This window comes from Tinamus guttatus, unplaced genomic scaffold (assembly GCF_059628265.1).
Source record: "Tinamus guttatus ecotype Peru unplaced genomic scaffold, ASM5962826v1 Tinamus_guttatus_pri_ptg000423l, whole genome shotgun sequence".
In the NCBI taxonomy this organism is placed as follows: domain Eukaryota; kingdom Metazoa; phylum Chordata; class Aves; order Tinamiformes; family Tinamidae; genus Tinamus; species Tinamus guttatus.
This window is the reverse complement of record NW_028288957.1, coordinates 3,527,662-3,551,821: the sequence shown is the minus strand read 5'-3', so window position 1 is coordinate 3,551,821 and position 24,160 is coordinate 3,527,662. Positions and strand designations below refer to the sequence as shown.

General features: G+C 53.4%; 4 protein-coding genes across 4 annotated transcripts; all 4 read left to right on the top strand.

Moving 5' to 3' along the window:
* Positions 1-947: 947 nt before the first annotated feature.
* On the top strand, positions 948-2,192 carry LOC148593271 (interferon-inducible GTPase 5-like). The gene has a single exon (XM_088531509.1). The coding sequence runs from the start codon at positions 948-950 to the stop codon at positions 2,190-2,192; it is 1,245 nt and encodes a 414-aa protein (XP_088387635.1).
* Positions 2,193-6,851: 4,659 nt separating this feature from the next.
* Positions 6,852-8,223, top strand: LOC148593270 (interferon-inducible GTPase 5-like). The gene has a single exon (XM_088531544.1). The coding sequence runs from the start codon at positions 6,917-6,919 to the stop codon at positions 8,213-8,215; it is 1,299 nt and encodes a 432-aa protein (XP_088387670.1). The 5' UTR covers positions 6,852-6,916; the 3' UTR covers positions 8,216-8,223.
* Positions 8,224-16,332: 8,109 nt separating this feature from the next.
* LOC148593269 (interferon-inducible GTPase 5-like) lies at positions 16,333-17,729 on the top strand. The gene has a single exon (XM_088531543.1). It carries the CDS (start codon positions 16,375-16,377, stop codon positions 17,671-17,673), a length of 1,299 nt encoding a protein of 432 aa, XP_088387669.1. The 5' UTR covers positions 16,333-16,374; the 3' UTR covers positions 17,674-17,729.
* A 3,512-nt stretch (positions 17,730-21,241) lies between these two features.
* LOC148593268 (interferon-inducible GTPase 5-like) lies at positions 21,242-22,522 on the top strand. Its single transcript, XM_088531508.1, has one exon. It carries the CDS (start codon positions 21,242-21,244, stop codon positions 22,520-22,522), a length of 1,281 nt encoding a protein of 426 aa, XP_088387634.1.
* Positions 22,523-24,160: the final 1,638 nt, after the last annotated feature.

Genomic DNA, 24,160 nt, shown 5'->3' with positions numbered 1-24,160 from the left:
TTGCCCATGTTGAACTTCATGAGGTTCTTCTCTGCCCACCCTGGTTCCAGCCTCTCTGGTACCTGTGTAGGGCAGCAGAGCCCTCTGAGGCATCAGCCACTCCTCCCAGTTTAGTATCATCAGCAAACTTGCTGAGGAGGCACTCTGTGCCTTCATCCACGGTATTGTTGAGTAAGTTGAATAAGGCTGGACCCAGTGCTGACCCATGGGGGACCATGCTAGCTGCAGGCCTCCGAATAGGCACTGCACCACTGATCACAACCCTCTGAGCTCAGCTAGTTCTCGGTCCATCTCCCTGTCCACTCAACTAACCCACACTTCCTGAGCAGGCTTAGGGGATTTATGGGAAGACATTGCCGAAAGCCTTGCTGAAGTCAAGGGAGACAACATGCACTGCTCTCCCCTCATATATCCAGCCACTCGTGGCAATGCAGAAGCCTTCCAGACTGGCTAAGCATGATTCCCCCTTGATGAATCCATGCTCACTACCCCTCACCACCACCTTTTCCTCCACATGCTTAGAGGTGACATCCAAGATGAGTCGTTTCATCACTTTTTCTAAGATGGGCTGCACACAAAATACTTCTGCTACTTCCCCAGCCCATCCCTGCTACGTTCTCTCTTCTCCACCAGCACAGCCAGTTTGCCCAGGCTCCCCAGGGCCCCTTCTGCCTCCTAGTCTCAGAGACCTTCTTCACAGCCCAGGCTTGCCTGGGGTTTACCATGGCTGGAAGCGTGGACGGGGGATGATGGAGAGGTCTATTTGGTGACCACCCTCTGCCTGTGGCTCAAGCCTTGTGCTGATTTCCTCTTTCTGCTGCTGCAAACTGAAACTGAAAGCTTGTGCTCTTCTTCCAGATTGACTGCAATTCTGTGAGGCACCTAATATGGCCGGTGCAAACGCAGGCTTGGAGTGGGAGGCACTTCCCCACGTTTCTGAAGAAGACATGAATGAGATAAAGACTGCGATAGAGAAAGGAGACCTCACAGCAGCAGCTGCAAAGGCACAGGAGATCCTGGCTGATGAGGAAAAGATCCAGCTCCACATCGCTGTAACAGGGGACTCGGGCTCTGGGAAATCTTCTTTCATCAATGCTGTGCGTGACCTGGAGGACCATGAGGAGGGTGCAGCAGCAATTGGAGTGACGCAGACTACGTATAAGTGCACCCCTTATCTTCACCCTGATTACTCCAATGTGATATTCTGGGACCTGCCTGGCATTGGAACTCCCAATTTCAAACCAGACAGGTACTTTAAGAAGGTGAATTTCAACCGCTATGACTTCTTCATCATCATCTCCTCCAGGCGCTTCTCACACAATGATGCCATTCTTGCAAAGGCCGTTCAGGCTCAGGGGAAGCGTTTCTACTTTGTGCGCTCCAAGATGGATCAGGACGTGAGCAATGAGCGAAGATTCTACGATGAGGAGGGAATTCTGAAAGCTAAAGGGAAAGAAGCTACTGGGAGCCGGCCACAGCAGTATGATGAGAGGGCAATCCTGTATAAGATCAGGCAGGACTGTGAAAAGAACCTGGAACGTCTGGGCATATGGTCCCCTCAAGTCTTTCTTGTCTGCAGGGATGGGTTTAGCTTCAAGTTTGATGGTCCCAGACTATTGCAAACCTTCCTGGAGGATCTGCCAAGTGAGAAGAAACTCACCTTCCTACGGACCCTGGCCCACCCTTCTAAGGAAGTGCTGAGGAAGAAGAAGGAGATGCTGATGAAGCGAGTCTGGCTGAAAAGCCTTGCGTCATGTGGAGCATCCGTTGATCCCACCAAGTGGCTCTCTGCAGCTGTTGATTCTACAATCCTGGTGACATCCCTTCAAGAGTACTGCCGGGTCTTTGGCCTGGCTGAGGAATCCCTGCAGAAACTAGCAAGGCAGGTGAACAAGCCTGTGGAGGAGCTGAAGGCTGTCATAAAGTCCCCCCTGCTCAATGAAATATCCAAGGATCTTGTAATTAAGCTGTTGAGCAAGAGCTTTGATGTCGCTGCGACATACGTTCCACATTTGATCAAGTTCTTGCCAAAACAGTTGCAGGTGATAGGCCATCTGTTGTCTGCAGGTATTGCTTTCTTCACCATGTTCTTTCTTTTGAGGAAATTTATCTCTGATGCTGCTGATGCTGCTGAATGTGTTTTGCTGAAGGCTTTAGAGGGGAAGATTCAAAAAAGCCACATGGGGATCTGAGCAGAAACTCTGCAAGGATTTGCCAGAAGACAGTGTCCCTTCCTCAGTGCAGCCCTTTGCCTTCCCACACCTGAATGATACAGCCCAGCCAGGCTGAACCCTGCTCATACTCTTACTCCCCTTCAACCTCACCGACACCTGTGTGTCCTCATTTTCTGCACATCTTTTAGTACCTGTGCTTGGGACTTTCCCCTCTCAGAGTTCTTCCTTGTAGATAGGATTAGAAGTGCTCTCCGCAGAGGGCTTGTGTGTTCAGCCTGCTGAGGACATGGGCAGGTTTCCCCTATAATTCCCCTTTGGAATGTGTTGCAAAGGCTGTTCCTGGCTCTCACATGCCTGGAGCTCCCAGGAAAGCAGGGGGGCATGGGAGCAGGAGGAGGGCAAAGGGAGGCTCTTCCCTTCCCCAGCAGAAATGCGCTCCAAAGGACTATGCTGCCTGGAGGTCCTTCTGGTGACTCTCACCCTTACTCCAGCCAAAGCAGAGTAGAGCTGTCTCTGCAGGAGGGCCTGCTGCTCTCTCAGGCCTCTGAGCCCATCCCTTTCATATTGCCCAAGCCCTGCCTGCAACAGAAAGCGAAAGAAGAAAACCTGCAGGAGGGAAAACATGTAAACAGGAGTGCTGAGTGTGTTTGCCCTGGTGGACTTTGCTTTTGTCCCCTGGGGTGAGGTTTGTTTGCTGTCATGGTGCTGAGGCTTTGTGTCTAAGGGTGCATGGGCTGTGTCGCCTGCTTCTAAATCACAGAGTCACAGAGTGACTGAGGCTGGAAGGAACCTTGGGAGTTCTCAACCTCCCTGCTCGAGCAGGGTCAGCTGGAGCACCTTGCACAGGATCACATCCAGGCGGGATTTCAGTACCTATTGGAAAGGAGACTCTACAACATCTCTGGGCAACTTGTTCCAGTGCTCTGTCACCCTCACAATAAAGAAGCTATTCCTCACATTAAGATGGAAATTCCTGTGTTCCAGTTGGTAGCCATAACCTCTTGTCGTGTCACTGGCCACCACTGAAGAGAGTCTAGCCCCATCCTCTTGACACTCTCCCTTTAGGGGGTGGGTGTCGCACTAATATAAACACTGAGACACGCTGAGAAAGACTGTGACGACACAGGCGACCGCCACAGAAACACGTGGCCAGCCGGGTCTGCAGCTGCGGGCAGTGCCTGGGCCTCTCCGTGTTACCTGGGAGCAGCAAAGCCAACCCCTGCCTTAGTGTGAGCAGGTGGACGAGCTGCTTAGCCTGGTGGTGGAGCGGAAGAAGGAGGTTAAAAGGCTGCGGAGCATCAGGGAATGCAAGAAAGAAACAGCCTGGTGGGGCCGCGCTCTGTGGTTGTGCCACACTCTGCGGTTGTCCCAGTGAGGGCACCCAGAGAACCCCAAATGGATCTGAGGATCCCCTGCCCTCCTGCCATAGGGCGGAGGGGGCAGAATTAACAGGATTAAGAGATGAACAGGAATGGAAACGGGTCCCTGTTTGAGGTGGCAGGAGATCCCTTTCCAGGCCCACCTCAGCCCCCAAGGTGACCACATTCAGCAGGTACGAAGCCCTGGAACTTGAGGGCCAGACAAATGAGGTCACGGATCCAGGTCCTTCTAGGGGTTGTCTGGGGCGAGACCATCCCATCCATGCCTTAAGGCCGCCCCCACTAAGGAGAAAAGGAGCAGGTGGAAGAAGCAGCGAGTGATGGTCGTGGGAGACTCCCTGCTGCAGGGCACAGAGGCACCAACCTGCAGAGCCGATCCCTTGTTCAGAGGGGTCTGTTGCCCTCCAGGGGTTCGAATAAGGGATGTCACAGAGAGACTGCCAAGGCTTGTCCAGGCGTCGGACTATTATCCCCTGTTACTGTTTCATGTGGGCACTAATGACGCCATGGGGAAACGCAGCAGTGTCAAATGAGATTTCTGAGCCCTAGGGACGGCAGTCAAGGTTCTGGGAGCCCGGGTTGTGTTCTCCCCTATCCTCCAATGAGGGGAATGGGTATGAGGAAGAAAAGGCGCATATTGCACGTAAATAGCTGCGCTGCTGGTCTTAGCAACAGGGTTTTGGTTTCTATGACCTTGGGACACTGAAGACCACCAGCTATTGGGGAATGATGAGAGCCACCTCAGCAAGAGGGACACGTGTGTCTCTGCCAAAAGGTTGGCCAGCCTGGTTAGGAGGGCTTTAAAGTAAGCAAGAAGGGGGAAGGGGAGTGTTGCATGGACAGAAAAGTCAGTGTGACGCAGCCTGAGTCAGAAGGTGTCCAGCGGGACCAGAGACTTGGGGAAGCAAATATAAGATATGGTTATAGAGGGTCCTCTTTCACCCCTCCCAGGAAACCTGCAGATTCGATTCCTTCCCTGAAGTGCTGGTACACCAATGCACGCAGCACAGGGAATAACCAGGAGGAACTGGAGATCTGTGTGCGGTCCCGGTATCATGATCTCATCGCAATTATGGAGACATGGTGGGACAGCTCACACGACTGGAGCACTGCCATGGAAGGCTGTGTGCTCTTTAGGAAGGACAGGCTGGGAAGTTGAGGTGGTGGAGCTGCTCTTTATGTGAGAGAGCAACAGGAACACATGGAACCTGGGTGTGGATGATGAGCAAGTTGAGAGCTCATGGGTAAGCATTAGAGGGCAGGCCAACATGGGACACACTGTGGTGGGTGTTTGCTACAAGCCACTTGATCAGGGTGAGGAGGTTGAGGCGACCTCCTACAGACAGCTGGAAGTAGCCTCACGGTCACAGGCCCTGGTTCTCATGGGAGGCTCCAACCACCCTGACATCAACTGGGAAGACAACACAGCCAGGCACAAAAATTCCTGGAGGTTTCTGTAGAGCATTGGTGATAACTTTCTAACACAGATTGTGGAGGAGTCACTGTGGAGAGCTGGGCTACTGGACTAGGTGCTAAGAAATAAAGAGGGACTTGTTATAACGAGATGTGAAGGTGGGGGGTAGCCTCGGCTGCAGAGACCATGAGCTGGCTGAGTTTAGGATCCAATGAGGAGGAAGCAGGGCGGTAAGTAGCCTTACAACCATGGACTTCAGGAGGGCCAACTTTAGCCTCTTCAGAGACCTCCTAAGAAGAATCCCATGGGGGATTCTAGAAGGAAGGGGGGCCTGAGCGAGCTGGTCAGTATTCAAACAGCACTTCCTCCACGCTCCAGATCGGTGCATCCCTGTGAGCAAGAAGTCAGGTGGGTTGGGCAGGAGGCCTGCATGGATGAGGAAGGAGCTCCTGGCAAAACTCAGACAGAGGAAGGCAGTATGCAGAATGTGGAAAAAAGGACAGCTCCCTTGGGAGGAACCTCAGGTAGTTGCTGTCATGGGGCCTCCTGTTAAGGATGCTCTGGTGCCAATGACCCTACTAGGCCGTGCAGATGAGAAGGACTCGTGCAACCTTACAGGAGAGATGGGCCAGGGACTGTCCGAGGACAGCTCTAGAGGGGAGGAAAGTTCCACTGGCGGTTTGCCTGGAGCCTCCTTAAAGGTAAACCCAGCCCTGTTCCTGCACCTCAAACTGGGCGGAACTTTGAAACACAGTTGGAGCAGCAGAGCAGGAGCACAGAGCTTGTGCTGGCAGCAGGAGCCTTCTGCTGCTCCTCAGCTGCTGCCTGCAGGTGTGAGAGCCCCTTGGACCCCCTGTGCCGGAGCCAGGTACTGCTGCCGAGGTGTGAGGGAGCGAGGGCTGGGCTGCGTCCTCGGGGCAGGAGAGGGAGTTTTCCTGTGTTTGTGAGGGGAAGGAGAGCAGAATGCCAGTGTCCATGGGACTGGGGTTGTTGGGAATGGCCGGTGCAGATGATCACACAGGAGAAAGGACTTCAGTGCCCTCCCACTCCCGCCTGTCCACTACTTGCTGTGACCCCGAAAGTCTTGCTTTCTATGGGTTTTCAGTGTCCTTGGAGGACACGTGTGTCCTTGCAGGGACCTCGTGTGATTCCAGCAGGGCATCTGTTACATCCCATCTGGGCTCTAATCTGGCACCTTGTGGTCAGAGGCGCCCCCAGCTTCTCCTGTGTTGGAAACAAATCCAGCCTACACAAGGGCTGGGGCTGCCTGGAGGTGTCTGAGTGTGAGGAGAGCAGGACGCGGTGCCCAGAGGAGGTCAGGTCAGTTGTCGATTCCTGCTGTGTTGTGCTTGGTCCTGGTGGAGGTTTCCATGAGCTCTTCTCTGCTCCCTGGGCTCCCTGGTGGTCGGAGAGATGCTCCCACCCTGGTACAGTTTTGTTGGACTTCTCCATGCTCCAGCCCTGAGTCACTGGCTTTCGGATTTGTTCTTGCTGTTGCTGCCGCTCCCTGGCTGCTCCTTTTGCTCCCTGCAGGAAACTTTGTGCTTCCAGAGGACCAATGTTTCTTTAGATACAACCTGTCCATGTGCTCTCCTGGCGGCACATGAGAACTGTGCCGTTGTCTTGGATCAGTGCTTTCCTACATGCTCCCCTGGGGCAAAAGAAGGGTTAAGATCCACAAGTTTTACCTCGCAGAGCCCGTGCTAGCCGCTCCGCCAGCTGGTTACCAGGGCACGAAGCGCTTTGGCTTCCTGCAGGGTCACTCCAGGGACTCTGCTAATGGGTCTCGGGGGCTGCGAGAGGCTGAGGTGGGGACAGGTCACTTGGGTTCCCTGGCTCTGTCTGTGGCTCAGCCTTGTGCTCAGTTCCTCATTCTGCTGCTGCAAAACGAAAGTGAAAGATTGTGCTCTTCTTCCAGGCTCTCTGCACCCACACTCGCTGCAGATAAAATGGCCAGCGCTGACGCAGACTTGGAAGGAGAGTTCCTTCCCCACATTTCTGAAGAAGACATGGATGTGATAAAGGCTGCAGCTGAGAAAGGAGACCTCGCAGCAGCAGCTGCAAAGGCACAGGAGATCCTGACTGATGAGGAAAAGATCCAGCTCCACATCGCTGTAACAGGGGACTCAGGCAATGGGAAATCTTCTTTCATCAATGCTGTGCGTGATCTGGAGGACTATGAGGAGGGTGCAGCCGAGATTGGAGTGACGGAGACAACGATGGAGTGCACCCCTTATCCTCACCCCGATTACTCCAATATGACCTTCTGGGACCTGCCTGGCATTGGGACTCCCAATTTCACACCAGACACCTACCTTCAGAATGTGAATTTCAACCGCTATGACTTCTTCATCATCATCTCCTCCGGCCGCTTCTCACACAATGATGCCATTCTTGCAAAGGCCATTCAGGCTCAGGGGAAGCGTTTCTACTTTGTGCGCTCCAAGATGGATCAGGATGTGAGCAATGAGCGAAGATTCTACGATGCGGAGGGAGTCCTGAAGGCTAAAGGGAAAGAAGCTACTGGTAGCCGGCCACAAAAGTATAATGAGAGGGCAGTCCTAGATAAGATCAGGCAGGACTGTGAAAAGAACTTGGAACGTCTGGGCATAAGTTTCCCTCGAGTCTTTCTTGTCTGCAGGGATGGCTTTACCTTCAAGTTCGATGGTCCTAGGCTGTTGCAAACCTTCCTGGAGGATCTGCCAAGTGAGAAGAAACTCACCTTCCTATGGGCCCTGAGCATCACTTCTAAGGAAGTGCTGAGAAAGAAGAAGGAAGAGCTGATGAAGCAAGTCTGGCTGAAAAGCCTTGCATCGGCTGGAGCTGCTGCTCTTCCCATTCCTGGTCTCTCTATGGCTGTTGATATTGCAATCCTGGTGAGATCCCTTCAAGAGTACTGCCGGGTCTTTGGCCTGGCTGAGGAATCCCTGCAGAAACTAGCAAAGCAGGTGAACAAGCCTGTGGAGGAGCTGAAGGCTGTCATAAAGTCCCCCCTGCTCAACGAAATATCCAAGGATCTTGTAATTAAGCTGTTGACCAAGAGCATTGGGGGCGCTGTGCAATATCCTCTGCTTCTCATCAAAGTAATTCCCATAATTGGGCCAGTGATAGGCTCCTTGGTTTCTGCAGGAATTGCTTTCCCCAGCACATTCTTTATGTTGAAGAATTTTCTCTCTGATGCAGCTGATGATGCTGAACGTGTTCTGCAGAAGGCTGTAGAGGGGAGGACTTGGAAGAGCCAGATTTAAACCCTCACACAGTTTCTCTGATGTCTGCAGTGCTGCATGAATCAGTGCTATGCTCAAAATCTAAGGAGTATCACTGGAGTCTTTTCCAGGGCATTCATTTTACCAGAGGGGTTGATGTTGATAACTGGTAGTAGACACCATGAAATGCATGGCTGCGGCATGAGGAAGACAAGTGACTTAAAAGGAAAAAGATGTACCTCTTGTTTCTTTTTGCCCTGCTCTCCATTTCCTGTCCATGAAGCTTGATGATGATGATGCTTTGCAGCTTTCTTATGCAGCAGCATTTGTTTGGTGAGGTTGAAATAAAATGACTTACCAACAAATACGTGTGCTGACAGTGCCTGCCTGAGAGCTGCCCTGCTATTGATGGGACACCATGGGGTAGGTGTCAGGGTGTGACGCGTCACGTGGACGCCTTTCCTGCAGAACCAACCGCAGTCCTGGAGGCTCGGGCTCTCTGCTGGTGCTGTGCTGCCCTCACGTGGGACTCCTTAGGAATAGCCCCAGTTTCAGTGTCAGCCTTCCCCAAGGTCAAGCCAGTTTCTCTGGCTATTGACAAGTGACACTATCCCTAGGAGATGTGCAATGAGGTCCAAGTCTGTCCATGGAAGCAGAGTCAAGAGCTATAGCTCTCAGATAGATGGTCTGACCTGAAGCTGCGTTAAGAGACTTTTGTGTTATTTATGGGGGGACATTTGAGGTTACAGAGAATCTGGTGGCTCAGAGGGCCCACAAAGTCTCCTCAGGCTCTGCTGCTTTTAACCAAGCCAGGCCTCTTTTCGGAAGGAAACAAGGAAATCTTCAAAGCAGATGGCCAAGAGCGGTAGTCAGTCACTCCACACTTTCTTCCCCAAGCTTCATGGGCACCTGGCCCTCGCCCATCTCCTCTGACCTGTCTCCTGTGGCTGCAGTTTTTGGGTTGCTCACTCTGTTCTCTGATGCTTTGGCATGTTAAGGAGGACTTGTAGGTCTCCAACCACCCCCTAAGCTCCCATCCTACCATCTCCCAGCACCTGCTGGTACATACAATTTTTTGGAATTCTTTGGTTTATCCCTTCTTCTCATATGCAGCCCTCAACACGAGGTATACACAGGCTTTCTGGCCTATGTTTCCGGCTGCTCCACCAAGCGCTGCCCTGCCACTGACTAGTGAACAGGACACTCTGACTAGCGAAGGAAAGATCCACCTCTGGATTGCTGTAACCGGTGACTGAGCTCCAGAAAATCATCTTTGCTCAACGCTGTGTGTGGCCTAGAGGAATTTGAGGAGGCTGCAGCTGAAATTGGTGCGATGGAGACAACGGTGGATTGCCTCCTTCGCAGAGTGCCTCCAGAATGCAGAGTTCTGGTGTCTGCAGATACAGCTTTCTGCAGCACATTCTTCCTTTTGAGGAAAGTTCTCCCTGCAGCTGCTGCTGCTGCTGCACATGTGCTGCAAATCCCTTTAGAAGGGAGGACTCAAAAGAGCCACTGGGGGATCTCAGCACCAACTGTGTGACAGGAATGTGGGGAGCTCCCAGGGACAGAGGGTCGGAGAAACAAGACGCTCTGGGATGTAAATCCCAGAAGCCCAACCAGGTCTGGCCAGATGCATCCCCTGCCTTCAGTGCTGACTGACGCTCTGCCTGGCTGCCCCAGCAGCTGCCCTCGGCTCTCCCCAAAGCTGACTCCCCACTACCCGCAAATCATCCCCATCCTAGCTGGGCCGTGACTCGGTACTGCCTTGTTAGCGAAAGCCACAGGGTCCTCAGGGGCTGCGTGATGCTCTTGCCATGCACAGCTCTTCCCTCCCCTAGACACCCACCTTCCTCTACGACCCCCACGGCTCCACACGGAGCAGGACTCTCTGCTCCTCGTGTGCCTCATGGGTGTGATGGGGACAACCCATGACACAGAGAGCGCTCCTGGGTGCTGCTACAGAACCATGACAGCAATAAAATAGTTATGCTTGGAACAATCAGCATGGAAGTCTCCTCTCCTAGATCTGAACCAGCTTGCTGAGGGGCAAGTGCTCCTCTATTCTGCATGAAGGGGTGGAATGAAACTTGGACCAGAGCAGCAGCTCAGATCTTTGCCCTCATCAAGGCATCGCTGCTCCTGCTGCCACGTGGCAATTGCTTAGAGTTTCTGTAAGAGCAGGACTTCCCGGCACAGGGTGTCCTTCCCCTCTGCAATCATGATACAGTGCAAGCCCAGCCAATCTGGAGGTCGTCCATGTGATTAACACAGCACAAGCCTTGTGCTGTATTCTCCATTCAGCTGCTGCCACTGGAAAGTGAAAGTGGTGCTCTTCTTCCCGGCTTCCCACCTGGCCTTTTCAGGCAAGGAAATTGATACCTCTTGCTGCACGTCAAGCTGGGCTGAACTTGAAATCCAGTCAGAGCAGCAGAGCAGGAGCACAGAGCTTGTGCTGGCAACAGGAGCCTTCTGCTGCTCCTCAGCTGCTGCCCGCAGGTGTGAGAGCCTTGTCTGCAGGGACGGTTTTAGCTTCAAGTTCGATGGTCCCACACTGTTGCAAACCTTCCTGGAGGATCTGCCAAGTGAGAAGAAACTCATCTTCCTACGGACCCTGGCCCAGCCTTCTAAGGAGGTGCTGAGGAAGAAGAAGGAGATGCTGATGAAGCAAGTCTGGCTGAAAAGCCTTGCGTCATGTGGAGCATCCGTTGAACCCACCAAGTGGCTTTCTGCAGTTGTTGATTCTACAATCCTGGTGACATCCCTTCAAGAGTACTGCCGGGTCTTTGGCTGAGGAATCCCTGCAGAAACTAGCAAGGCAGGTGAACAAGCCTGTGGAAGAGCTGAAGGCTGTCATAAAGTCCCCCCTGCTCCATGAAGTATCCCGGGATCTTGTAATTAAGCTGTTGAGCAAGAGCTTTGATGTCGCTGTGACATACATTCCACATTTGATCAAATTCTTGCCAAAACAGTTGCGGGTGATAGGCCATCTGTTGTCTGCAGGTATTGCTTTCTTCACCATTTTCTTTCTTTTGAGGAAATTTATCTCTGATGTTGTTGATGCTGCTGAATGTGTTTTGCTGAAGGCTTTAGAGGAGAAGATTGAAAAAAGCCACATGGGGATCTGAGCAGAAACTCTGCAAGGATTTGCCAGAAGACAGTGTCCCTTCCTCAGTGCAGCCCTTTGCCTTCCCACACCTGAATGATACAGCCCAGCCAGGCTGAACCCTGCTCATACTCTTACTCCCCTTCAACCTCACCGACACCTGTGTGTCCTCATTTTCTGCACATCTTTTAGTACCTGTGCTTGGGACTTTCCCCTCTCAGAGTTCTTCTTTGTAGATAGGATTAGAAGTGCTCTCCGCAGAGGGCTTGTGTGTTCAGCCCGCTGAGGACACGGGCAGGTTTCCCCTATAATTCCCCTTTGGAATGTGTTGCAAAGGCTGTTCCTGGGTCTCTCGCACGCTTGGAGCTCCCAGGAAAGCAGGGGGGCATGGGAGCAGGAGGAGGGCAAAGGGAGGCTCTTCCCTTCCCCAGCAGAAATGCATTCCAAAAGGGCTGTGCTGCCTGGAGGTCCTTCTATTGACTCCCACCCTTACTCCGGCCAAGGCAGAGCGGAGCTCTCTCTGCAGGAGGGCCTGCTGCTCTCCCAGGCCTCTGAGCCCATCCCTTTCATATTGCCCAAGCCTTGCCTGCCACAGAAAGCGAAAGAAGAAAACCTGCAGGAGGGAAAACATGTAAACAGGAGTGCTGAGTGTGTTTGCCCTGGTGGACTTTGCTTTTGTCCCCTGGGGTGAGGTTTGTTTGCTGTCATGGTGCTGAGGCTTTGTGTCTAAGGGTGCATGGGCTGTGTCGCCTGCTTCTAAATCACAGAGTCACAGAGTGACTGAGGCTGGAAGGAACCTTGGGAGTTCCCAACCTCCCTGCTCGAGCAGGGTCAGCTGGAGCACCTTGCACAGGATCACATCCAGGCGGGATTTCAGTACCTACTGGAAAGGAGACTCTACAACATCTCTGGGCAACTTGTTCCAGTGCTCTGTCACCCTCACAATAAAGAAGCTATTCCTCACATTAAGATGGAAATTCCTGTGTTCCAGTTGGTAGTCATAACCTCTTGTCGTGTCACTGGCCACCACTGAAGAGAGTCTAGCCCCATCCTCTTGACACCCTCCCTTCAGCGGGTGGGTGTCGCACTAATATAAACACTGAGACATGCTGAGGAAGACTTTGGCGACACAAGCGACCGCCACAGAAACACACGGCCGGCCGAGTCTGCAGCTGCAGGCAGTGCCTGGGCCTCTCTGTGTTACCGGGGAGGAGCAAAGCCAACCCCTGCCTTAGTGTGAGCAGGTGGATGAGCTGCTTAGCCTGGTGGTGGAGCGGAAGGAGGAGGTTGAAAGGCTGCGGAGCATCAGGGAATGCAAGAAAGAAACAGCCTGGTGGGGCCGCGCTCTGCAGCCATCCCAGTAAGGGCACCCAGAGAACCCCGAATGGATCTGAGGATCCCCTGCCCTCCTGCCATAGGGCAGAGGGTGCAGAATTAACAGTATTAAGAGATGAACAGGAATGGAAACGGGTCCTTGTTTGAGGTGGCAGGAGATCCCTTTCCAGGCCCACCTCAGCCCTCGAGGTGACCACATTCAGCAGGTACGAGGCCCTGGAACTTGAGGGCCAGACAAATGAGGTCACAGATCCAGGTCCATCTGGTGGTTGTCCTGGGCGAGACCATCCCATCCATGCCTTAAGGCCGCCCCCACTAAGGAGAAAAGGAGCAGGTGGAAGAAGCAGCGAGTGATGGTCGTGGGAGACTCCCTGCTGCAGGGCACAGAGGCACCAACCTGCAGAGCCGATCCCTTGTTCAGAGGGGTCAGTTGCCCTCCAGGGGCTCGAATAAGGGATGTCACAGAGAGACTGCCAAGGCCTGTCCAGGCGTCGGACTATTATCCCCTGTTACTGTTTCATGTGGACACTAATGACGCCATGGGGAAACGCAGCAGTGTCAAATGAGATTTCAGAGCCCTAAGGACGGCAGTCAAGGCTCTGGGAGCCCGGGTTGGGTTCTCCCCTATCCTCCAATGAGGGGAATGTGTATGAGGAAGAAAAGGCAGATATTTCAGGTAAACAGCTGGCTGCGCTGCTGGTCTTAGCAACAGGGTTTTGGTTTCTATGACCTTGGGACACTGAAGACCACCAGCTACTGGGGAATGATGAGAGCCACCTCAGCAAGAGGGACACACGTGTCTTTGCCAAAAGGTTGGCCAGCCTGGTTAGGAGGGCTTTAAAGTAAGCAAGAAGGGGGAAGGGGAGTGTTGCATGGACAGAAAAGTCAGTGTGACACAGCCAGAGTCAGGTGTCCAGCGGGAGCGTGGACATGGGGAAGCAAATATAAGATATGGTTATAGAGGGTCCTCTTTCACCCCTTCCAGGAAACCTGCAGGCTCGATTCCTTCCCTGAAGTGCTGGTACACCAATGCACACAGCATGGGGAATAACCAGGAGGAACTGGAGATCTGTGTGCGGTCCCGGTATCATGATCTCATCGCAATTACGGAGACATGGTGGGACAGCTCACACGACTGGAGCACTGCCATGGAAGGCTGTGTGCTCTTTAGGAAGGACAGGCTGGGAAGCTGAGGTGGTGGAGCTGCTCTTTATGTGAGAGAGCAACAGGAACGCATGGAACCTGGGGGTGGATGATGAGCGAGCTGAGAGCTCATGTGTAAGCATTAGAGGGCAGGCCAACATGGGACACACTGTGGTGGGTGTTTGCTACAAGCCACTTGATCAGGGTGAGGAGGTTGAGGCGGCCTCCTGCAGACAGCTGGCAGTAGCCTTGCGGTCACAGGCCCTGGTTCTCATGGGAGGCTCCAACCACCCTGACATCAACTGAATAGACAACACAGCCAGGCACAAAAATTCCTGGAGGTTTCTGCAGAGCATTGGTGATAAGTTTTTAACACAGACTGTGGAAGAGCCAACAAGGAGAGGGGCCTACTGGACTGGGTACTAAGAAATAGAGAGGGACTTGTTAGAGATGTGAAGGTGGGGGGTAGCCTCGGCTGCAGAGACCATGAGCTGGCTGAGTTTAGGATCCAATGAGGAGGAAGCAGGGCGGTAAGTAGCCTTGCAGCTATGGACTTCAGGAGGGCCAACTTTACCCTCTTCAGAGACCTACTCAGAAGAATCCCAAAGGCTCCAGAAGGAAGGGGGGGACCAAGAGACCTGGTCAGTATTCAAGCAGCACTTCCTCCACGCTCCAGATCGGTGTATCCCTGTGAGCAAGAAGTCAGCTGGGTTGGGCAGGAGACCTGCGTGGATGAGCAAGGAGCTACTGGCAAAACTCAGACAGAGAAAGGCAGTATGCAGAATGTGGAAAAAAGGACAGGCCCTGTGGGAGGAATATAGGAATGTTGTCAGGGAATGAAGGGATGCAACAAGGAAAGCTAAGGTGCTTGGGACTTTTGGAGCTGTGTGGTCTCTGAGAATACGCTGACTATCTCTGGCTCATCTTCTCATATGCTCTACAATGGGCTGACTTTCTCACGCTACTCCTTTAGGTGACAACACAACTTTTCTGTCCGGATCGAAGCCTCTGACACAGTTGATGGAGGAACTCCCAACAACTGTGTGGCAATGTGCTCTAAGGTGTGGAATGACAGTATCAGAGGAGGAGTACGCTCTGATGATTGGGAATGATGGAGCCTTCTTGCACCCTGCTGCACAAACTGCCTTATCTAGAGGTTATTCAGCCTCAGATGGAGTGCGTATCCATCCAGGAACCTCAGGTAGTTGCTGTCCTGGGGCCTCCTTTTAAGGATGCTCTGGTTCCAGTGACCCTACTAGGCTGTGCAGATGAGAAGGACTCGTGCAACCTTACAGGAGAGATGGGCCAGGGACTGTCCAAGGACAGCTCTACAGGGGAGGAAAGTCCTACTGGTGGTTTGCCTGGAGCCTCCTTAAAGGGAAACCCAGCGCTTTCCTGCACCTCAAACTGGGCTGAAGGTTGAAACTCAAGCGGAAGAGGAAAGGGGGAGCACAGAGCTTGTGCTGGCAGCAGGAGCCTTCTCCTTCAGCCTGCAGGTGTGAGAGCCCCTTGGACGCCCTGTGCCAGAGCCAGGTACTGCTGCTGAGGTGTGAGGGAGCAAGGGCTGGGCTGTGTCCTCGGGGCAGGAGAGGGAGTTTTCCTGTGTTTGTGAGGGGAAGGAGAGCAGAATGCCGGTGTCCATGGGACTGGGGTTGTTGGGAATGGCCGGTGCAGATGGTCACACAGGAGAAAGGACTTTAGTGCCCTCCCACTCCCGCCTGTCCGCTTCTTGCTGTGACCCCAAAGGTCTTGCTTTCTGTGGTCTTCAGTGTCCTTGGAGGGCACGTGTGTCCTTGCAGGGATCTCGTGTGCTTCCAGCAGGACATCTGTTAGATCCCATCTGGGCTCTAATCTGGCACCCTGTGGTCAGAGGCACCCCCAACTTCTCCTGTGTTGGAAACAAGTCCAGCCTACACAAGGGCTGGGGCTGCCTGGAGGTGTCTGAGTGTGAGGAGAGCAGGACGCGGTGCCCAGAGGAGGTCAGGTCAGTTGTTGTGGCCATTCCTGCTGTCTTGTGCTTGGTCCTGGTCGGAAACACCGACAGAGCTCTTCCCTGCTCCCTGGGCTCCCTGGTGGTCGGAGAATTGCTCCCACCCTGGTACACTTTTTTTGGGCTTCTCCATGCTCCAGCCCTGAGTCACTGGCTTTCGGATTTGTTCTTGGTGTTGCTGCCGCTCCCTGGCTGCTCCTTTTGCTCCCTGCAGGAAACTTTGTGCTTCCAGAGGACCACCGTTTCTTTAGATACAACCTGTCCATGTGCTCTCCTGGTGGCACATGAGAACCGTGCCATTGTCTTGGATCAGTGCTTTCCCACATGCTCCCCTGGGGCAAAAGAAGGGTTAAGATCCACAAGCTTTACCTCGCAGAGCCCGTGCTAGCCGCTCCGTCAGCTGGTTACCAGGGCACGAAGCGCTTTGGCTTCCTGCAGGGTCACTCCAGGGACTCTGCTAATGGGTCTCGGGGGCTGCGAGAGGCTGAGGTGGGGACAGGTCACTTGGGTGCCCTGGCTCTGCCTGTGGCTCAGCCTGGTGCTCAGTTCCTCGATCTGCTGCTGGAAAACGAAAGTGAAAGATTGTGCTCTTCTTCCAGGCTCTCTGCACCGACACTCGCTGCAGATAAAATGGCCAGCGCTGACGCAGACTTGGAAGGAGAGTTCCTTCCCCACATTTCTGAAGAAGACATGGATGAGATAAAGGCTGCAGCTGAGAAAGGAGACCTCGCAGCAGCAGCTGCAAAGGCACAGGAGATCCTGGCTGATGAGGAAAAGATCCAGCTCCACATCGCTGTAACAGGGGACTCGGGCTCTGGGAAATCTTCTTTCATCAATGCTGTGCGTGACCTGGAGGACCATGAGGAGGGTGCGGCAGCAGTCGGAGTGACGGAGGCAACGATGGAGTGCACCCCTTATCCTCACCCTGATTGCTCCAATGTGACATTCTGGGACCTGCCTGGCATTGGGACTCCTAATTTCACACCAGACACCTACCTTCAGAAGGTGAATTTCAACCGCTATGACTTCTTCATCATCATCTCCTCCGGCCGCTTCTCACAAAGTGATGCCATTCTTGCAAAGGCCATTCAGGCTCAGGGGAAGCGTTTCTACTTTGTGCGCTCCAAGGTGGATCAGGATGTGAGCAATGAGCGAAGATTCTATGATGAGGAGGGAATTCTGAAGGCTAAAGGGAAAGAAGCTACTGGGAGCCGGCCACAGCAGTATGATGAGAGGGCAATCCTGTATAAGATCAGGCAGGATTGTGAAAAGAACTTGGAACGTCTGGGCATAAGTTTCCCTCGAGTCTTTCTTGTCTGCAGGGATGATTTTAGATTCAAGTTTGATGGTCCCAGACTGTTGGAAACCTTCTTGGATGATCTCTCAAGTGAGAAGAAACTCACCTTCCTACGGGCCCTGAGCATCACTTCTAAGGAGGTGCTGAGAAAGAAGAAGAAAGAGCTGATGAAGCAAGTCTGGCTGAAAAGCCTTGCGTCAGCTGGAGCTGCTGCTCTTCCCGTTCCTGGTCTCTCTACGGCTGTTGATATTGCAATCCTGGTGAGATCCCTTCAAGAGTATTGCCGGGTCTTTGGCCTGGCTGAGGAATCCCTGCAGAAACTAGCAAAGCAGGTGAACAAGCCTGTGGAGGAGCTGAAGGCTGTCATAAAGTCCCCCCTGCTCAACGAAATATCCAAGGATCTTGTAATTAAGCTGTTGACCAAGAGCATTGGGGGCGCTGTGCAATATCCTCTGCTTCTCATCAAAGTAATTCCCATAATTGGGCCAGTGATAGGCTCCTTGGTTTCTGCAGGAATTGCTTTCCCCAGCACATTCTTTATGTTGAAGAATTCTCTCTCTGGTGCAGCTGATGATGCTGAACGTGTTCTGCAGAAGGCTGTAGAGGGGAGGACTTGGAAGAGCCAGATTTAAACCCTCACACAGTTTCTCTGATGTCTGCAGTGCTGCATGAATCAGTGCTATGCTCAAAATCTAAGGGGTATCACTGGAGTCTTTTCCAGGGCATTCATTTTACCAGAGGGGTTGATGTTGATAACTGGTAGTAGACACCATGAAATGCATAGCTGCCGCATGAGGAAGACAAGTGACTTAAAAGGAAAAAGATGTACCTCTTGTTTCTTTTTGCCCTGCTCTCCATTTCCTGTCCATGAAGCTTGATGATGATGATGCTTTGCAGCTTTCTTATGCAGCAGCATTTGTTTGGTGAGGTTGAAATAAAATGACTTACCAACAAATACATGTACTGACAGTGCCTGCCTGAGAGCTGCCCTGCTATTGATGGGACACCATGGGGTAGGTGTCAGGGTGTGACGTGTCACGTGGACGCCTTTCCTGCAGAACCAACCGCAGTCCTGGAGGCTCGGGCTCTCTGCTGGTGCTGTGCTGCGCTCACGTGGGACTCCTTAGGAATAGCCCCGGTTTCAGTGTCAGCCTTCCCCAAGGTCAAGCCAGTTTCTCTGGCTATTGACAAGTGACAGCATCCCTAGGAGATGTGCAATGAGGTCCAAGCCTGTCCATGGAAGCAGAGTCAAGAGCTATAGCTCTCAGATAGAGGGTCTGACCTCAAGCTGCATAAGAGACTCGTGTGTTATTTATGGGGGGACATTTGAGGTTACAGAGAATCTGGTGGCTCAGAGGGCCCACAAAAAGCCTCCTCAGGCTCTGCTGCTTTTAACCAAGCCAGGCCTCTTTTCGGAAGGAAACAAGGAAATCTGCAAAGCAGATGGCCAAGAGCGGTGGTCAGTCACTCCACACTTTCTTCCCCAAGCTTCATGGGCACCTGGCCCTCGCCCATCTCCTCTGACCTGTCTCCTGTGGTTGCAGTTTTTGGGTTGCTCACTCTGTTCTCTGATGCTTTGGCATGTTAAGGAGGACTTGTAGGTCTCCAACCACCCCCTAAGCTCCCATCCTACCATCTCCCAGCACCTGCTGGTACATACAATTTTTTGGAATTCTTTGGTTTATCCCTTCTTCTCATATGCAGCCCTCAACCCGAGGTATACACAGGCTTTCTGGCCTATGTTTCCGGCTGCTCCACCAAGCACTGCCCTGACACTGACTAGTGAACAGGACACTCTGACTAGCGATGGAAAGATCCAGCTCTGGATTGCTGTAACCGGTGACTGAGCTCCAGAAAATCATCTTTGCTCAACGCTGTGTGTGGCCTAGAGGAATTTGAGGAGGCTGCAGCTGAAAGTGGCGCGACGGAGACAACGGTGGATTGCCTCCTTCGCAGAGTGCCTCCAGAATGCAGAGTTCTGGTGTCTGCAGATACAGCTTTCTGCAGCACATTCTTCCTTTTGAGGAAAGTTCTCCCTGCTGCTGCTCCTGCTGCTGCTGCTGCACATGTGCTGCAAATCCCTTTAGAAGGGAGGACTCAAAAGAGCCACTGGGGGATCTCAGCACCAACTGTGTGACAGGAATGTGGGGAGCTCCCAGGGACAGAGGGTCGGAGAAACAAGACGCTCTGGGATGTAAATCCCAGAAGCCCAACCAGGTCTGGCCAGATGCATCCCCTGCCTTCAGTGCTGACTGACGCTCTGCCTGGCTGCCCCAGCAGCTGCCCTCGGCTCTCCCCAAAGCTGACTCCCCGCTACCCGCAAAACATCCCGATCCCAGCTGGGCCGTGACTTGGTACTGCCTTGTTAGCTAAAGCCACGGGGTCCTCAGGGGCTGCGTGATGCTCTTGCCATGCACAGCTCTTCCCTCCCCTGGACCCCCACCTTCCTCTGGGACCCCCACGGCTCCACGTGGAGCAGGACTCTCTGCTCTTTGTGTGACCCATTGGTGTCATAGGGACAACCCGTGACACAGAGAACGCTCCTGGGTGCTGCTATGGAACCATGACAGCAATAAAAATAATTATGCTTGGAACAATCAGCATGGAAGTCTCCTCTCCTAGATCTGAACCAGCTTGCTGAGAGGCAAGTGCTCCTCTATTCTGCATGAAGGGGTGGAATGAAACTTGGACCAGAGCAGCAGCTCAGATCTTTGCCCTCATCAAGGCATCGCTGCTCCTGCTGCCACATGGCAATTGCTTAGATTTTCTGTAAGAGCAGGACCTCCTGGCACAGGGTGTCCTTCCCCTCTGCACTCATGATACAGTGCAAGCCCAGCCAATCTGGAGGTCGTCCATGTGATTAACACAGCACAAGCCTTGTGCTGTATTCTCCATTCAGCTGCTGCCACTGGAAAGTGAAAGTGGTGCTCTTCTTCCCGGCTTCCCACCTGGCCTTTTCAGGCAAGGAAATTGATACCTCTTGCTCCACATCAGGCTGGGCTACATTTGAAATCCAGTCAGAGCAGCAGAGCAGGAGCACAGAGCTTGTGCTGGCAGCAGGAGCCTTCTGCTGCTCATCAGCTACTGCCCGCAGGTGTGAGAGCCCCTTGGACCCCCTGTGCGAGAGCCAGGTACTGCTGCTGAGGTGTGAGGGAGCGAGGGCTGGTCTGCGTCCTCAGGGCAGGAGAGGGAGTTTTCCTGTGTTTGTGAGGGGAAGGAGAGCAGAATGCCGGTGTCCATGGGACTGGGGCTGTTGGGAATGGCCGGTGCAGATGATCACACAGGAGAAAGGACTTTAGTGCCCTCCCACTCCCGCCTGTCCGCTTCTTGCTGTGACCCTGAAGGTCTTGCTATGGTCTTCAGTGTCCTTGGAGGACACGTGTGTCCTTGCAGGGACCTCGTGTGATTCCACCGGGACATCTGTTAGATCCCATCTGGGCTCTAATCTGGCACCCTGTGGTCAGAGGCGCTCCCAGCTTCTCCTGTGTTGGAAACAAGTCCAGCTACATAAGGGCTGGGGCTACCTGGAGGTGTCTGAGTGTGAGGAGAGCAGGATGTAGTGCCCAGAGGAGGTCAGGCCAGTTGCCGTGGCGATTCATGGTGTGTTCTGCTTGGTCCTGGTTGGGGTTTCCATGAGCTCTTCTCTGCTCCTGGGCTTCCTGGTGGTCGGAGAGATGCTCCCACCCCAGTGCAGTTTTGCTGGGCTTCTCCATGCTCCAGCCCTGAGTGTTGCTGCCACACCGGAGCTGCTTCCTCTGGGGCCTGCTGGATGCTTTGCGCTTGCAGAGGACCATTGTTTATTTTTGTACGACCTCTCCATGTGCTCTCCTGGTGACACACGAAAACTGTGCCGTTGTCTTGGATCGGTGCTTTCCTACATGCTCCCCTGGGGCAGGAGGAGGGATAAGATCCACAAAGTTTCTGGGAACAGCTGTCGTAGCTCGCAGAGCCCCTGCTAGCCACTCTGCCAGCTGGTTACCAGGGCACGAAGCACTTTGGCTTCCTGCAGGGTCACTCCAGGGACTCTGCTAGTGGGTCTCGGGTGTTGTGAGAGGTAGAGGTGGGGACAGGTCGCTTGGGTGCCCTGGCTCTGCTTGTGGCTCAGCCTTGTGCTGAGTTCCTCGTTCTGCTGCTGCAAACCGAAAGTGAAGATTGTGCTCTTCTTCCAGGCTCTCTGCACCCACACTCGCTGCAGATAAAATGGCCAGCACCGACGCAGACCTGGAAGGAGAGTTCCTTCCCCACATTTTGGAAGGAGATACGGAAATGATAAGGGCTGCAGGTGAGAAAGGAGACCTCGCAGCAGCAGTTGCAAAGGCACAGGAGATCCTGGCTGAGAAAGAAAAGATCCCGCTCCACATCGCCGTAACAGGGGACTCAGGCTCTGGGAAATCTTCTTTCATCAATGCTGTGCGTGATCTGGAGGACTATGAGGAGGGTGCAGCCGAGATTGGAGTGACGGAGACAACGATGGAGTGCATCCCATATCCTCACCCTGATTACTCCAATGTGACCTTCTGGGACCTTCCTGGCATTGGGACTCCCAATTTCACACCAGACACCTACCTTCAGAAGGTGAATTTCAGCCACTATGACTTCTTCATCATCATCTCCTCTAGCCGCTTCTCACACAATGCAGCCATTCTTGCAAAGGCCATTCAGGCTCAGGGGAAGCGTTTCTACTTTGTGCGCTCCAAGGTGGATCAGGACGTGAGCAATGAGCGAAGATTCTACGATGAGGAGGGAATTCTGAAGTCTAAAGGGAAAAAAGCAACGGGGAGCCGGCCACAAAAGTATAATGAGAGGGCAGTCCTAGATAAGATCAGGCAGGACTGTGAAAAGAACCTGGAACGTCTGGGCATAAGCTCCCCTCGAGTCTTTCTTGTCTGCAGGGATGGCTTTACCTTCAAGTTCGATGGTCCTACGCTGTTGCAAACCTTCTTGGATGATCTCTCAAGTGAGAAGAAACTCACCTTCCTACGGGCCCTGAGCATCACTTCTAAGGAAGTGCTGAGAAAGAAGAAGGAAGAGCTGATGAAGCAAGTCTGGCTGAAAAGCCTTGCATCGGCTGGACCTGCTGCACTTCCCATCCCTGGTCTCTCTACAGCTGTTGATTCTACAATCCTGGTGACATCCCTTCAAGAGTACTGCCAGGTCTTTGGCCTGGCTGAGAAATCCCTGCAGAAACTAGCAAGGCAGGTGAACAAGCCTGTGCAAGAGCTGAAAGCTATCATAAAGTTACCCCTGGAACACGAAATATCCAAGGATCTTGTAGCTAAGCTGTCGACCGAGAGCTTGGGAGCTGTGAAATACGCTACACTTATGATAACTGATCTTCCATTCCAACTGATAGGCGTTGCGGTGTCTGCAGGAACAACATACACCTGCACATCCTCTATGTTGAAGAATTTTCTCTGTGAGGCAGCTGATGATGCTGAATGTGTTCTGCAGAAGGCTTTAGAGGGGACAACTCAGAAATGACAGATATAATTCCTCACAGAGTTTCTCTGATGTCTCCAGTGCTGCATGAACCAATGCTAGACCCAAAAAGAAGTATCTTTAGTGCCATTTAAGTCTATTCTTTTACAGCTTAACCTGCATACTACATGCTTTCTTAATCAGCAGCATGAAGGAGACAAGAAGCTGAAAAAAAGAAGTATGTCGATTTGTTTCTTTTGCTTCTGCGCTCCATTACCTTTCCTTAAAGCTTGGTGATGACCCTTTGCAGATTGCTTGTGCAGAAGCATTTGTTTGGAGGGTTTGAAATAAAATACAAGTACTGGGATCTTCATCCACCAGGCACCCACCACATGAGCTACCAGCCCCACCTTACAAATAAATTTTTTTTTGCATCCTGTCTTTTCATTTCCATCTCCTGTTTGGTGACCCTTACTGAAGGGTGTAGGGGCAAGTGGGAGCCCTCTGGGTTACCCCTTCTTCCTGTATGCAGCCCTCAACACTTTGGGTCCACAGGAACTCTCTGGCTGCACAGGCTGCAGGTAAAGCCCTTTCCTGGAGAAGCTTCATGAGGGATCATCTCATGGGAACATCTCCAGAGGTGCCTTCCACCATTTGGTCCTTCTGTGGCTGGGGTGGCAACGGGGGAAGCGGAGCTTGGGCTCCTGTTTGCTCCTGAGCCTGAGGTTTGTGGCTTTCCCCACCCCATCGATTTTGCCTTTATCCAACCCAGGCTGATGGTGCCTGGGGAGCTCTGAGCCCTCTTTCCCCCTCTGCTCCCAACGGGCAAATGCTGGATGAAGGCATCTGGTGGAGAATGAATTTATAATGGAGGCATGTGTTGAGAAGGGGCACAAACCCTGCAATGAGAGGCACCAGGGGAGCTCCACAGAGCCCAGTGGGGTGGTCTAGGAGGCACTAAAGGCACCTCTAAGCCGAGGGAGCTGGGGGCCAAAAAGGCATGGGAGGAGGGATATAGGGCGGGCACAAAGCTGCTAGTGAGACGCTGGCATGACGCTAAGGACAAGCGTGGGGACGTGTGGGGCGCTGCCCTCCTCGCGGGCACAAAGCTTTCCACCATGCAAATCCAGGAAGCCCTTGGAGAGCGGCCGGCTAGTGGGGCCCCGCACAACCAGGGGGCTCTGCTGCCCTGGGGGCACCCAGGCTCCCCCAGCCTGCAAGGCTCCTCGCGGGCATTGGAAGCTCCTGAGCCCTGCACCTCTCGGGCCACGTGCACAGGAGGCTTCCCGCCTGCTTTCGCAGCGTGCTCTGACTTCTTGCTGCAGAGGACTTGGCCGAGCTCGAGGCTCCCCTCTACTCCCAGGAAGGCGCAGGGCAGCTGCGGGGAGCCTGCCAGCCATGCAGGTGCCCCACGCGTGGCAGCTCCTGGGTCTGGCCACGGCCGCACTCTGAGTGTCCCCCCGAAGCGAGGCCAAGGCAAGGGCAGCCGCTCTGCTGAGCCTCGCAGGTGCTGCCTCCCTCCGCCAGGCTCGCTCGTGCTGCCCCAGGAGCAGGGACAGCAGCGCGTGCAGCTGCAGGAAGCGCCGCCTCCTCGGCATGGGCAAGCTGGTGGTCTCGCCCAGTGCTGCGCCCACGAGGACGAGGGCACCAGGCATGGGGCTGCCCAAGCCCTTGCTCAGCTGCACAAGCTTTTCCTTCCTT

What these genes read in the sequence shown, in the direction of transcription:
- LOC148593269 (XM_088531543.1), top strand. Translation starts at nt 16,375, where the DNA reads ATGGCCAGCGCTGACGCAGACTTGGAAGGAGAGTTCCTTCCCCACATT.
- LOC148593268 (XM_088531508.1), top strand. Translation starts at nt 21,242, where the DNA reads ATGGCCAGCACCGACGCAGACCTGGAAGGAGAGTTCCTTCCCCACATT.
- LOC148593271 (XM_088531509.1), top strand. Translation starts at nt 948, where the DNA reads ATGAATGAGATAAAGACTGCGATAGAGAAAGGAGACCTCACAGCAGCA.
- LOC148593270 (XM_088531544.1), top strand. Translation starts at nt 6,917, where the DNA reads ATGGCCAGCGCTGACGCAGACTTGGAAGGAGAGTTCCTTCCCCACATT.